Source organism: Ptiloglossa arizonensis, chromosome 1 (assembly GCF_051014685.1).
Source record: "Ptiloglossa arizonensis isolate GNS036 chromosome 1, iyPtiAriz1_principal, whole genome shotgun sequence".
Taxonomy (NCBI): domain Eukaryota; kingdom Metazoa; phylum Arthropoda; class Insecta; order Hymenoptera; family Colletidae; genus Ptiloglossa; species Ptiloglossa arizonensis.
The window spans coordinates 12,377,223-12,393,589 of record NC_135048.1 but is presented as its reverse complement, the minus strand read 5'-3'; the positions used below and the strand labels follow the sequence as shown (position 1 = coordinate 12,393,589).

General features: G+C 36.2%; 1 protein-coding gene and 1 long non-coding RNA gene across 2 annotated transcripts; both read right to left on the bottom strand.

Annotated features, from left to right (window-relative positions):
• Positions 1 to 1,733: 1,733 nt before the first annotated feature.
• Positions 1,734 to 2,157, bottom strand: LOC143146912 (uncharacterized). The gene is made up of 2 exons (XM_076311658.1): positions 1,913 to 2,157; positions 1,734 to 1,842 (listed from the first exon to the last, which is right to left on the bottom strand). Exons 1-2 carry the CDS (start codon positions 2,155 to 2,157, stop codon positions 1,734 to 1,736), a joined length of 354 nt encoding a protein of 117 aa, XP_076167773.1.
• A 5,751-nt stretch (positions 2,158 to 7,908) lies between these two features.
• Positions 7,909 to 15,532, bottom strand: LOC143151042 (uncharacterized). Its single transcript, XR_012993223.1, has 4 exons — positions 15,344 to 15,532; positions 13,373 to 13,610; positions 9,968 to 10,097; positions 7,909 to 8,170 (listed from the first exon to the last, which is right to left on the bottom strand). It is a non-coding gene; the product is annotated as an uncharacterized LOC143151042 (long non-coding RNA).
• Between the last annotated feature and the right edge of the window lie 835 nt (positions 15,533 to 16,367).

Genomic DNA, 16,367 nt, shown 5'->3' with positions numbered 1-16,367 from the left:
ATAATCCCGTCAAAGAGAAGAGGATAACCTCGTGAAGACAAAGTATAGACTACTCTAGGTAGTAAACGTTGGTCTTTGATCAACTTGGTGACTCGTGTACAAAATTGATCCTGTGGATTATTACAAGAATATAATTATCTTCAATAATAACGTATCGAAACAGTTTTAAAAACAGAAAGAATGCCAATTTGTGAATCGAATTTCCGTCTTTTTAAAATCGTCGAACAGATTTTAGGATAGGTACTCTGATAAATTGTCTACATTATACGAAGAGAAAAAAGTAATCTTATGAAAACAATCACTATTATAGGTAATTGTTTTGTATACATTATTGTAGGTAGACAATGTTGGGTTATAGTCTTTGACCAACTTGACGAGTTAATTCAAAGTTAATCCTACGGATCGTTACGAGGATATAATTATCTTTAACGTATTCAATGACGTATCGCGTGGTACCCTCGGGACTACCACCACCATCGTCCATGTCACGTAAACCAGAACCGTTTTAAAGACAGAAAGAACGTTTCCAGGTGCGGTCATAAATCACAGTGTCGCTTCTATAATCGTATTCAATCGCGTGGCCGCACATCACCTCTGAATTTCTCGATATTCGCAAGAGCGAACAGTCCCGGAAACGAATCGTTGGCGCGCGTCTGAAATCTTAACTACTCGAAAAAGTCCAGGAGCGATGTCCCGAGGAAGCGAACACGCGGCAAGTTCGCCAACCCTCGAGTCTCTTGGGCTGGAATCGTTAAACATCGATTAAACGGATGGCTCGTTTCCGGAACGGATCCCGAGTACACGTTCGTGGCAGCAGATTGTAGCTGTGGCGAACAAGTTACAAGTCTCGTTACATTCAGATTTGAAGTTTCCTGAGAGGACAATAAGCGAGCTTTGATAATGATTGAGTCGCCTGTACAGTGGACCCGACTCTGACCTGTTTCAGCTGGAGAACATGTCGATGTTAAGTGTTTCCGATTGTTCCTCGGCTCGTGAGTTTAGCTCATTGTGCGAACCGATCTACGGACAATCGTACTGTAACATTTATACTTGGGAGTGAAAGCGTCAATTAGAATTGGAAACACGGTAGGGGGGGGGGGGGGGGTTATCTACCATTGGACCACGGACAACGTTCGAGGATTAACCTGTAATAATTTAGCGATCAAAGGATACGCAAACGGGAAAGAAATCGTTATGGTCGTGTGCAATTGACGCTCGAGAAATGAATATGTACGGTCAGTTGCAAAGATGTTCGGACTTAAGTACAGATTTGACCGGTCAAGTAAGCACGTGTACAAGGAGCAAGAAAAAATGTATTTGTGTTACGCTATGATGTAGTTTACAGATAAAAACGCAACAATTTTTGTGTTTATTACGTACGATTGTTTAAATAATGAAAGGGAAACAACGAAACGGTTAATTCTTATGTCGCGAAAATATTCGTGTAAAAAAAACGCACGAATCTAAAATAAAAATTTCTAATTAAAAATTCATATTTTATAAGATACTCCTAGAATGTCTTGTTCTTAACCGTTTTTTTTTTTAATTCCTTTTTTAATTTATCGCGAAGAATTATAAAGAAGGTTGTAGAACATTTGCACAATTGTAGCACAAAAATTCTCGATAAAGTGTAAATTGTCATCCAATTGTTACAGAACTTTTTCTTAAATTATTCTTAAAAATTTTTAATATTTACTCTTACCGAAAATTTCATCGACGAACACCAATATCTCTCATTTCGTGACTCGAAATACATCTCCGTCGCTCTGTTTTACGGTCGGTTGTAAATGTTTTGAATTCGGTTCTTCTTTTTGCTTCCTCCGCACTCTCACTCTTCCATCACTACCATAAATGTTTACACTCGTCTGCAGAAGTAATGTTATTCCACCACTCACTTTCCTTCGAGATGTACTGTTTTGCAAACTCAAGCCTTTTCATTCTGTTTGTTGAACTAATGTATGGCTTTCTCCTGGCTATTCGCCCGTTGTAGCTCCCCTCTCTCAAGACTCCTCGCACCTTTTCTGGGTGTACAGAAACCCCGTTTCCTTCGTTCAGCATTACTACCGATTTTGAACCACTCACCCGTGATCCTTCTTTAATCTTTCTAATAATACCGCCTTTATCTCGAGCATTAAAAGTACGGCAGCGTCCAGTCATTTTTATATAATTATTTTTACAATGTCCGATGCTGTACTCTTACTTATATTTAAACGACCTGCAATTTCATAATTTTCCCTTTTTTCAAATGAAAAATCACCAACTGTCGCACATTGAGCAATCCGTTTTTGCATAAATTTCAAACACAATTAACGAATACTCAATCGTCAGCATTCTCTGCTTCTAACCCGAGTATCGAGTTTAGAAGTATTGTTTTTATGACTGTAAAGATTAAAAATCCGTTACAAATATGAGATACCTGAATTTTATTTTATATACTACACAGGTATCTAGATACATATCTGTACAATAATACGAAAAAATGTCCTCACTTTTACGACAGTGTTTAAGAAACAATTATTATTTTTCGCAATTTAAAACTTCACATATCGGAATTTCACTTCAATAACCACCTTTTACTTACCAACTCGAATAAAATTTAGTTACATTGACTAATTAATAATTTATAATGGAGAAATAACATACGAAATATGTAACCATCAATAACAATCACGGTTCGGACGGAAAATTCATTGAAACCTTCGGTCTTTACAAATTTCTCCATATTTTCTATCAATTGTAGTTATTAATAATTTACATCGGACAATTGGAAAAATAACTGTTTGCAATGTGTATTGAACAAATAATGGTTCTGAATATCGTTTATAAAATATTAATGTTTTATTAGGTCTTACGTTAACTATATGTAACTGGCTAGCAATTTTATTTCTTCGTTATTTATTGTCGAGAGACAAATTATAATTATAATAAAGGGAGAAAGAAAAAAAATTATTACGAATATTTTTTTACTTTATACGTTGTTTACGACTTTCATTTTTCTATTATTCCTTGAACTAGGTGTAACATAAAAAAAGGTGATTTATTATAAACTATTTTATTTCATCATTTGTTCTTTTCTTTTTTATTATTCCTTCAACAGTTAAGTATAACATCAAAAGGAAATGATCTATGATAAGTTATTTCATTTCGTCGTTTACTCTCTTCCTTCTTATTATTTCTTCAATTTCTTTGAAGTAAGTATTGTGTTCAATTAATTCACCTTAATGACTTTGGCCCTTTCATCTAGTCATTTCCTTCGACAAAGGGGATTTAATCCTCTTTATTGATGTAATCAAATTAATTTACACTCTCCTTAATTAGATGTTACATTTAAAGGATAACATCGAACGATAGGAAATTTTGATGAGCCAGCAGAATAACAAGGGTTGACAGTAACGTGCAGTAGACGAAGCCTATCACTTACAAAAGCAATGAGATAAGTTTAAATGTGTACGCGTAAGCTTTGTTTTAGGTTCGTCGTAAAGAATCTTTAATTTTAAGCTAGTTTTAATACCACTTTGCACGAATTTCTGTTCTCCATTTACGAAATTTAAGGCATACACTTTTTACATTAGTTGTTCCTTACTCGTTAAAAAATATTATGCAACACATCGTGCACAAAAAGACATTTCGTAATCAGTAGATGTACGAGACGAAATAATGAATTCTATGCATTATCTTCTCCTTTTAAAAAATTTACTTTTTACTTACCACGGAATCACCCGAACGTAATTCAGTATTTTAATTAATTATACTGTAGTATTAATAATACCGTTAATTAATAATACTAATAGCATTTTATTTAATAATTAACAATTTGATAATTTAATTAATAATAAATCATTTTCTCGCAAATAATGTGAATTTAATTGCAGTAATTTTCGTTTGAAATACTTTTTTTTAATTATTAATGCATACTGCACTCTTTCTCTTGATTTTTCACGAATGAAAAGTCGAGACATTTTAATGGAAAATGAAATGAGGAAAAACGAAAGAATACTATCTCGTTATACGCTACATCAACTGCACCGACCACTCTTCCTAGTTCAGAAGTTTCAGTATGATCTTTTCATGTTCATTGTCTGGACCCTTTCAGGTGGGCATGTGCTACTTACACGAGCTAATTTAATGATCAAGATTACTTATATTAATCTGTTAAATTTATAATAATAATCTATGAAAACGATCGACGCTACGTTACGTATCGTGTACAACTTACTTTTCGAGTACTATTTGAAAAAATCTATCATTTAAATAATACTTTGTAATGACATAATATTCACACTTACGTACATACTTCTTTGCATATAAATATAATTATTGTAGATCGGATACATAAATATAGTTTATGTAACATTACATAAATATAATATACATCAACGATCGTTTTTTAAATGTTACACCATTCGCAAGAAAAGTTCTTTAACTATCTAAAAATAAAGTGACGTGCACTCGTAGTTATCCGAACTGAATTCAGCTATTGTGGTATTTAGGTTGTGTACGTATACATAAGTACAGGGTGCCTCGGCTAAACATTTCTTTTGTTTTCAATGACCTGAAAAATATTCACGGCACAATTTTAATGTTACCGAGAAAGAATACCGCGGAGGAAAATTTGTTTCTCTCTTTATTCGTTTCTTTTTTTTTTCGAGCTTTTTCAAGTCCATAATATTCTTTACTAGGGAAACATACATTTTTTCTATGGGTGACCTCGTTCGGTCAAGACACCCTTTGCATACTAAATTAGACGATGGGTAGAGAATGACCCTAACTTTTAGCGAGTAGATACGGTAAAACTCGGACATAAAACTGACCTTTGCGCCAAAAAGTATACCGCGTCGAGTTAAGTATGTATTTCGAAGATGTCGAGATATCGACTGTTCGACGGAAGAGTTTAATAATTCAAGATGAGTAATAGCCCCTCATCCAGTGATATTGGGAAAATTTGAATTAGTGTTGCAAACGAATACCAATCGCGGTTTAAATCAGTGTTGCGAATTATGAATATTAATCGCGTTTGCATCGTGAATGTCGCGAATAATAAGTACTTTGCGTGATTGCTTTTAATTTTGCTAAATCTAAATACGGATCGCATTTACTTGTAGAATAGCTTTGCGTTCGATAAGTAGGTACTCGATTGCGATTGCTTTTAGCGTTGCGAACGATAAGTATCGATCGTGCTCGATTTAATTAAAAAGGTCTTGCGTTTTTAACTTAGTGCGGTGCGATATCGATTCATCGCGTTGTTTCGAATTAGTGTCACGGTGTGAATCGATTACGTCTTTTTTTTTTGTTATTTAATACTCTGACTTACAAAACGACTGAAATTTTCCATCGATCGTGCTCGATTTAATTGAAAAGGTCTTGCATTTTTAAATTAGCGGTACGATATCGATTCATTGCGTTGTTTCGAATTAGTGTCACGGTGTGAATTGATTACGCTTTTTTTTTTTTATTTAGTACTCTGACTTACAAAACTACTGAAATTTTCCATCGATCGTGCTCGATTTAATTGAAAAGGTCTTGCGTTTTTAAATTAGCGGTACGATATCGATTCATCGCGTTGTTTCGAAGTAGTATCACGATACAAACCGATCGCTGTTTTTATTTAATTTTTTCAATTATAAAACGTCAAAAATTTTCCACCCGAATTGCATCCAGGATCGCGTAACAATTTAATTAGCTACAGGATGTGATTCTTCCGCAACCTGAAATGGCTGCACCGAATTGTTAAAGTTAGCGTTGAACATTATTTAACACGGGTGCACGAAATTGAATTAGTGTTGCGAGTAACGGAAGCGCTCTGCGTAGCTGCTTTCGTGAACTTTTTCATTTTACATTCTATAAATTTGTGTCGCGAACAACGAACCACCCTTCGCGAATTTTATTGAGAAGTTTTAATTTTCTATTTAATGCAATAATGTTGCGAATAAGGAAACCCCGTGGGGTTGCTCTCAAGTGTGTCTTTTATTTTTTATTTAATAAATTAATGTAAAAAATATATTTTTCCAGTTTTGTTTAAATTTTCAAAGAGTAAGCATTGTATTCCATTTACAGTACCCGTAGTGATGTCTTTAATAAAGTTTGTTCTCTTTTTTTAATCATCACATTGTACATTAAGTGTTTGAAACTGGAAGTACCTACTGCTGAAAGGTACAATTATAATTAAAAAAATATAATAAATTATAAATTTAGCTCTCTATTGAAACTTCCGTAATAGCCACTCTTCGTCATTGAAATTGTTACGGAATATAATTATTTACTCGATCCTGCTAACTTGACAAAAAATGTATCTCATGAAGTAGTATATTTTTATAAATATTCGGAATTCTTTCCATAAATCAAAGTTTATTCGCGATTGTTAAATATTTCAATGATAAATAAAAAACTAAGAACGAAAAAGTACACAATCTGCAATTCGATACTTTATATTTATAGTAAATTTTCAAGTGTAATCGATATTACCGTGTGCTAGCTATTGCTTTTTCGTGGAAAATAATTTAGATTTTAATACAGTAAAATATGAGTACTTGTTTCAATACCGTTGTATACATTAATATATCTTTGTTAAATAATATACAAAATGAAATTCACAAATTGCCAGATTTTGCAAATATCTACTGTTTATTGTATGTGAAAAGGTAAATGAACTGAAGTCATGGAAAAAATATATAGAAATTATGCAATTGCGAATAGTATGTAAAATGAAACATATGTTAAGTAAAACATAAGTTTTCAAAGTATTGTTTACCGATTCTAAATTAGATATTTTCAATCTATTCTTCCTTTATCGTAGCACTGCCTAACTCGTTACTTGTTCAAATTTATTTACACAATCTATCATATTTTCAATCTCGTAGTTGCAATTTTATGTAAGAAAAAGAATTATTATAATTTTACTTATTCGATCTCAGATTTACTATGATTAATAAAAAATATCCATCTAAAAAATGCATATATTATTTTTTATATACAGTGTTTCCAGTGTTTTCAGTTAGATCATACTTTCGTTTCCTTTAATCGTTTCCGCAAGTTATGTAATTCGTTAATTAATTAAGGCTAAATACAAAATTAAGATCGATTAAAAAGCTTCGTTCAATATATTGAAAACTATGGAAATATGATTCGCCGAATTTCCTGGATTTCTATACGTATCAGAGGATCCATATTTTAATTTTGCAACTACAAAGGTTCGTGAGTTGATCTCGTGAAACGAATAATTGATTAATATTAAAACGGAAATCGTTTAATTGAAACAGGGTGGAAATTTTAATACATTTCTCTTGCTTTGATAACTTTTTATCCTTGTCTAGGAGAACCGCCATTATCGTTCCACGTTCCCGTCAACCACCGGTCCGTATAGCACAGGAGCACATAACCTAAGTTGGTGAACGTATGTCCCATTCTTCTCCCACAATGTTTCTCTCGTTCTAATACCTCCATCCCTATTCTGCGTTTCTCTTAACATCACAGTTTCTAATAGGGATTCAGAAAAAGTTACTAAGACGATGATAAATCGAAATAACAGATGCAACACCGAAAAAATTATCTTTACCAAAGATTTATCGATAAATACTTAAGTACAATGAAAATCTGTGCAAGAATACCTCTTGAATATTACAATGTCTCCTAGAAATTGTTGACAACGATATCATTTTAGTGAGAATATTTGCAGAACCGTTTCTCGAATGTAACATCGAAATTATGCTACATAATGCGTGTACGGAAATGCATAAACAACGGAAATATAACGAATTATTAAGTAAGACCAACTTTAATAACGTTACAAATATATCCTTGAACAATTGTAGATAACTATTTCTGGGTGAAATATTTGTAGAAATTATACGAGAATACACATATTTGGTTTGCAACGATAAATAAATTGGATAAAGTTTAACCTTGGTTTAAGTTCCTTACCGGTAGGTATATATTAACCTTAAAGCGTTCTTCCGGTCGATTATAACAAATATTTGGAGCAAATATATCAAGAGAATACCGAAGCAAGTCAGTCGTGTCTATTACAATAGCTTCAATTACAGAAAACTAATATGGTGCGAGGACGCGTGGGTCGAGAAAGACCCGTGGAACGCCCGCAACGTTAAAGACGATTCCTACGGCGAGATCCATCGATGCCGTCGAATTACTCTCGGTGTCCGCCATTTTCGTTTTCCTGCAGCGAAAAAATATGTTTTCCCATCGAGATGCTAAACGATTTCCTATCGATGGCGATATGCAAATAGCAGGATTTTTATACGCGCCCGACGGTCATTTTTCATTCGCACGGACAAAAGCTCCCTGCACCCTCTCGTGTTCTTTTTTTTTTTCTGTCTGACCAAAACGACGAAACTTCCGGTAGCTGTCGAACGTGGAGATTTAAATATCGAGTTGTCACCGGCCGATCGAACTGTTCCTCGATCGGAAAATTTAGAGTGCACCGGCGCATTGTTCGGTAATACAAATGAAATGTAAAGCAGAGAGGGCCAGGCCAGAATTATTATTTTGACCAAATGAACCGCCGCGACGCCTTTGTTCTTGGGCAAGGAATATCGCAAATATTAATCGAAACGTTGCGAATACGTAATCGTGGCAAGTGGGACTTGAAACTGCTCATATTCCGGGGTACTGGAAACATTGGTTCCATGATGAGAGGAATTTAACGAGATTCGAAATTTCAAACAGAACCGATCTTCCTTTCTCTCAACAGTACGCACAGTTCAGAGTTGGAAAGGACGATATCCAATGGGGCACCATGAGGGTAGTGATCGAATCGATACCGATATCATTGATAGTATTCGATCTATTCGATATCAATGTACTCGGTAGAAAGTATCGATATGTATTAAAATTTTAAGTACTCGGTATTAATTTTCGGTAACGGTACTTTAGGAATTGATACTTATTTGATACTTCAATAAAAGTAGCGATACCTTTTTCACATTTCGATAAAAGTATCGGTACGCTTTTGATACTTCGATAAAAGTATCGGTACCTTTTTGATACTTCGATAAAAGTATCGATACCTCTTTGATAGCTTACAAAAGTATCGATAGCCGTTTGAGACTTCTATGAAAATTTCAATACCTGTTTTATATCTTTCGAGATGTTCAATATCTATTTGAAATTTCACTGAAGCATTTATATTTATTTGATATTAAAAGTTATTAAAACAATAACAGCAAGAATATTATATAATGTAATCATTTTCATATTTCATGTTTGTTCGTCGTGTTTGCAGTATTGTCAGTGATGACTGCAACGATTTCGCATTCTATCTTCTGTTTTACAAACACTCCGCGTAAATAATTAGATATTTTCACAGCCATTCAATTCTCTGTTGATTTAAATGTTTCGGTGAAATTTCAAATGGATATTGAACATTTCGAAAGATACGAAACGGGTATTGAAATTCTCATAAATTATCTCAAACGAATGTCGATATTAAAATATTATATAAAATATTAAAATAAGTATCGATAGTTTCATAGAGATATCAAACGGGTATCAATACTTTTGTAAGGTACCAAAGAGATATCGATACTTTTGTAAGGTATCAAAGAAGTATCGATACCTTTGTAAGGAATCGAACAAGTATCGATACTTTTATGAAGTATCAAACAGGTATCGGACAAGTATCGATGCTTTTATGAGGAATCAAACAAGTATCGATATTTTCATGAAGTATCAAACAGGTATCGATACTTTTATGAAGTATCAAACAGATATCGTACAAGTACCGATACTTTTGCGAAGTATCAACCAGATATCGATATTTTTATAAAGTATTGAACAAGTATCGATACTTCTGATACCTACATCTTTGATACTATTCGATTCGGTACCGTAATTTGTAGGCTGTTATCGATCCAATCATTCCATAAGGGAGTTATCATTACATTACAGTAGTGTTAGGGTCGTAATCGAAAAACCATTACACTGTCACGACAGTTCCCGCCACGTGAGAACGTACCTTTAGCGATGGGTGTTAGGTGGATTCAATATTCCTCTTGCCTCTGGGTTGTTCGGCTAATCGTCTTCCCAGCAACGCATAATAGTTCCAGGAATTCTCGCTCGCCTCGAAACGGATAAAAACTCAGGGTCTGGAAAATATTGAGTGCAAGTGAGATAATGAAACTTGACTCGGATAAGTTAAAATTTATTTCAGATATTTAATGTCGAAATAGCGTACACAACGGAGCCAGTTCTCAGAACTGGTGGAGATAAAGATGAACCGTAAATGAAACGCGGACCGTAAACCCGGCGCTTCTCCGGTAGAGCGTGTTTACACGATAATATGTTCATCGAGCCTAGCTAACTAGGATGATATTCCATCGAAAGACACTATCAGTTCCACCTCCGCCATTCGCAAATTCTCTATGCCATAAATTTCCTAAACGCTCGTAGTTCCATGGTATCTTGCGTGGTTGCTTACCGCTTTTGACTTCTACTCTAGCCGATTAGGATGGTATTCCATCGAGCCACGCTACCGGTTCCTCGTCCGCCATTTGCAAATCCTATATACCATCAATTTCCCAAACGCTCGTAGTTCCGTAGTATATTGCGCCGTTGATTACCGCTTTTGACTTCTAACCGGAGACCCACACCATCGTACGAACGGAATTTCTATTTATCTTAACCGTTAAACGAACTCGCCAATTTTGGTTCGCGCACCTAACCTCTCGACTAACATCCCTTCTTGGAAGGATCTCGAGACAGCTTGCCCACGGTCGAGAACGCGATCGATTTTAATCACGGGGAACGAGCGGTGGCCGAGAGGGAACGGACAAAATGAGGGACAGGGTGTGGGAAATTATTCTTGTCTCGTAGAAACCAATTAAAGATTCCTCGTTTCGTTGGTACCAGGTGGCTGGACCAAGTCTCGAGTAGATCGGGACGCAGCCACGGATCCGTCTATCGGGGCGAGCCTCTTCCAATTAACGTCACGTTTCCGTCGGGATCGTTATCCTTATCGGTGGCTCTTTCAGGAGCCGCGAAACGATCTAGAAAAAGTCTCACGATCTCACAGCCGAAGGACTGCGAGGAAACTTGGGAACCACGGCCTCGGTCGCTGTTCCGCGCCCCGGCGGCTACTTCTTATTCCACTTCCGCTTTGTTTTAGGGCAGCCCGGGGAATCGTAAACGACGGAACTCGGGGCTGCTTCCGGATGCGGCTGGCCGCCTCTTTCTTCCGGTAAATCCGTGCCAGGATCCCCGGGACAATGGAGCCGGGCTGGGAAACTTCTCGAGGACTGTTCGCGCTTACAGGTGATACCGGGCCGCTCTGATCGCGGCCCATCCCGCGGAAGGACGATAAAAAGTCTAATAAAGAGGAGGCGAAAGTTACATCCCGACGTCCCTACGTCCCCACTTCCCGAGGGGAATTCGAATTACGACGGTGCGTGGAAAGCGTTCCGTGTGGACCTAGTTGAAATTGCATCGTCGAGGCTCACCCCACGAGGATTCAACCGAGTATTTTATAACACTTCGATAAGTATATTCTGTAAGAGATCTACGTATAGAAGATAAGCTTCGGTTTACTCAAGTGATTCTGACAACGAGGAGGCTTTTTCCTTTTCTCGTCAGGGACGAGTCTTTCGTTTAAGCATTAAACCGAAGTGCGTTTCGGCGATCAGTGATCGAATACTCTTCGAGGAAACACGTGTTACGTTTTATGTTATCTTTTGTGACTTTTACGTATTTGTGCAATTATTGCGCTTTTTCTTTTCTTCGTTATTTCAATGGTCACTCTAAACGATATACAGTGGCTCGAAAAAGTTTTCGTGCACTATGTTACACTATGGAAGTTCCCCTAACTTACAAGTCTGATTTTAATGAAATAATTTTTTTATCGATAAAGAATTTTCTCGAGAGGATAAACTCAAACCTTGAAAATTCAACGTTTCTTCATTTTTTAAATATAATTTTTTGGGGAGACTTTTTTCACGGTTAAACGATAGAGCACTTAAAAATGAACATTTTCTGTTAGTCTGAAAACAGTTAAAATCAATCTTTACAGTGCCATTTTTTCTTCGATTTTTCAAATGCAATTCGTAATAGCGCAAAATAGAGCAAAACTTTTCGTATGAAAAATCATTCTGATGCAAGAAAGTCTCAAGAAAAGTTGCATTACAAAATATAAAGAGGACAGGAATTGTTCTCTGAAATTGTCCTATGGACAAAGAAATTTCTCTATATATACACTATTATGCTCCACATGCACGCAAACTTTTATTAGTATCAGTCTTACAGGTAAGAAGAATTTTCTTATAACATGGCGCACAAATACTTTTTGGAGCCACTATACATACATTAATTTAAATTACACGTGTCCAAATTCTCTTTTGAATCCCGACTCTCATCCATCCCTAATATCTCACAATTTAGTAGATGTTGTTAACACAATCCTGAATCTCAGCTCACGGATACGGTGGTCTAATACGCGCCATTTTCAAAGCTTCCGAAAATATTGACGTTCCCGCGCCAGGAGACGGGACTCTTCACCGATATGTCAATCGCGTCGTCGACCACTTGTACAAACAACATACAGGGTACATCCTTTGGCCAGTGGACTCGAAAGTAGTGTTTCGGTTTTAGTTCGCAGACGTTACAAATAGAACAGTCTTAGCTGCAATAGCGATCGTCGTCGACCAGTCGATGACGTAACAGAGATAACTGCATCTCTGTAGACAAACACAGGATTATCGCCTCTTCGAGTCCACTGACGAAAGAGAATCATCTTGTGTGAAAACAAGTCGGAACTCGAGATAATATTAAAATGGAAAACAATCTTATACACCAACCTGTACGAGAACAAATTAGAAATCGAGAAACATTAAAATCGAAAACAGTCTTGTACATCAGCCTGTATGAGAATAAATTGGAAATCGAGAAACATTCGAATCGAGAATAACCGAGTAGAGTCGAACATCGTTGAAACACTGATACAGTTTTCGATTAAATCACAACGCAGCTCCAAGCTTGGAGTGCAAATAAACAAATTTATCGTATAATACGAACGTAGCGAATAATTTTGCAATTAATTCCCTTGGCACGTATGGTTCTTCAATCTTGGTTTTCGATCTTGTCGATTAGTCGACACGCAACATTCAAGCACAACCAATTCCACGATAGGTGAAATTAACAAGGGTAATAGATTCTTTTTAATTCGACCGGTATTTGCGTCTTTTATTTTGTAATTTATACACATTTTTCCACGAAGAAGGCTGCTGTACAGAAAGTTAACGCTTTAATACAAGCTCGAGTTTATTCAAACTTTTTTATTTATCCTTGGAACGCATGTCTCTGAATTTTCTATCAAAGTACAGCGTTCTGTAGACAACCAATCGGGAGCGGTATAATACGGATAGATACTTACACGGTTTAATATCTAAGATCGATGTCATTTCTCAACGGAATATTAACCGTAAAGAGCAGCTTCCGATGAGCAATTTCTAATTTTTCAAGCTTCCCGTGTACGCAGCAATTTCCGACCCAGTCCGATACGCTGTACAGGCAATTTGTCAGTGAGCTTATCTGGCCCACTTCGAGCGAAGAATTTACTCTTTTTCTTTGGAAACCAAAATTTCGATACAGCGAAATCTTTCGAGATGTTTCTGTAGAGAAAAAATAATTGTCATCTCGCGTAAACGTTAGATACTCCGAGACATAAATTTTGTAAACGATTGCGCGTAAATTATTAAATATTGCGATATTTAATCCACTTAATATTTATACATTCATCGTAAATGTTTTTTCGTAAGAAACATTTGCTTCGCTATATAAAATTTCCTTTTGGTATATTTTTATCTATTATTTAGGCAGATAAATCAACGTGATGCACATACGTATAAAGACAGTAATTAAATCGAAGTTTGCTTAAATCCCTTCTCATGATTATAAACAATTACGTTATTAAAATACCGACAATTTGTCGGCACTGTTCGAGTTTCGCGTTATTTGATTACAAAATTAAATCAAGTGGAATATTATTTTAAACAACGGTTAATTAAATAAGCGATGAAATTTATTAACCATTTTTATCAATATACGCGTTAATACTATTCGTTACTCCCTCGAATTAATATCCTCGTTGATTAATCGTGTACTATTTTGCGAAGATAGCAAATAATTCAAATTAATTTGAAAAGTTTCACCGACTTTGAGCAAATACGAGAAAGTTTAATTTGGAATAAATAGCCTTGAGGAGGAATTTAAATTATTGCGAATTATATGCGTGCAAATATATTGCATGATAAATACAATTTTAAAAAAAATTAAATATTTGCAAAAAAATATACAAACAATTCCATTTCCTGTAAAGAAAATAGTTATTGGTCAATCGATCGACAATAATTGCCCGCTAAAAATAATCTAAGATAACCATAATAATATTAATCTGTTGATTCTTGTGCAAAAATTTGCTCATTATTGCGTCCCAATTACGTATTTTTCTACATTGTTGCTATTATAACTCACTGATAAACAGCAACAACGAACACAAAGCCAATGATTGCTTCACTGTTATCGTAATCTCGAAACAGTCATTCACCGTCTGACCAATCATTGTTTTTCAACAGTTACTGACTACTTATATTTTAACAAACAAATTACTTTCTTCCCAACTTGAACCTTCGTTCGTCTACTATATACAACGAGTATAAAAAGTGTATACGTATGTACTATTAAACAAGTACATGACACGTACTATTAAACACGTTAAAATATCCACAAATTCTCAACTTCATTCTTACACTTTCCAAATCGAAATTATCCGTATTCAATCAATCGTTCCATCCATTTATATTCTAAAATCATAATATATAAGAAATACCAAAATATTGATTGCATCTGAAGCAAAAAAGTACAAGCGATTTGAATACGTTATTTAAAAAAACGTAAAGAATTAATATTTGTCTATTTTTTCAAAAGGTTCAATCACCGTCTGGTGGCCAATAACTGTACTGTTTACTCCTACATACTTCGTTCGTACATTGGGTCCGAATATTCTCGACGAAAAATCGCTCTTTGTAGTAGGAACGCAGAATGTCGACGGAGGTCTACCGCTCGATAAGAGAGAAACGTGTAAACAAAGACAGAGCACACCTGCCCGACCTCGATTATGTTTTCTCGTTACACGTGCTGCGAACGATGTTCACGGGAAGGTAGAACGACATTGGAAGTCTCGAACAAAGAATATAAATACAAGAGAACAGAGACGCGTTAATATTCCCCGATTGTGTGAACTTGTTCCTTGTATTCTAACGTTAATAGGAACCTAGAACGATTCTGGAACCCTTGAACGGGGAACAGAAATATAATAGAAGGACAGAGAGACACGATCGCTTACTTTTGTTATGTCGTCGCATTCCTTTAGCTCCGATGTTAACTGGAACGCAGAACGACGAAAAAGGTCGTAAACGGAGAACACGATACAAGGACGAAGACACCTCTGCTAACTTCGTTTCGTACTATCCTGTTACATCGACCCCTCCGTTAATAGAAACACAGAACGTAGAGCTCCTCTTGGATAAAGATAGGAAACCTTCGGAGCGAGACATGAATATAAAGTATTCATTTCCATCGAGTTACTTCACTACACGCAGCTCGTGTAACAGAACGGTAGAACGTAACAGGAGATCGCAGATTGCCCCCGTAGGTTTAACTTTTTAACGTATTACGGCCACGACTTTAATCTCTTAACGTTTATCCGTTATCTATGCGGTTTTCAAGTTACGTTTTTAAAGTGTAACGACGCGAGTATCCTCCACGACGATTTTTACAAAGATTGCTTTCGAAGTCCAATGTCCCTTCGTGTTCGTCCAGCTCGTGCCCGTTCCCCTCGCGTGGCCAAGTATCAACCGGAAGTGATAAATCAGCGGGCAACACCGCTGACCCAGAAAACAGAACGATTTCGCTGCCCGGCGAGGAGCTCGAGGTCACCACGTAATTTCGTTTTATCTACCGGCCCAATATCTGACTGAAATTGTTCCCTTTCCTTGTCCCCTCTGACAACTCGAGCGGAGAGACACGGGATTCTATGTAAGGGCATCTAGATCTGCCGCGCGAGCAGGATTCCGCCTTTGGCCAACGTAACCGGAAGACGAATACTGCGCGCGTATCAAGATCGGGAGAAAAAGTATTAGGGGAGTGTTACCGTTAACGAAATATCAAACTCCTTCTCACCTCGCATAACCTACAAATCGTGACCGGACAAGCTGTATATTACGTACATCGGGGCTTATCGAAGCACCACTATTTTACGAAACGAGACACCTCCGTTTGTTTTAATCGAACGCGTTAACTTCGCGGCGATTACGCAAACATACTCGAACGTATTATAGTATGTACTGTTCGTAGACGAGAAGAAGGCT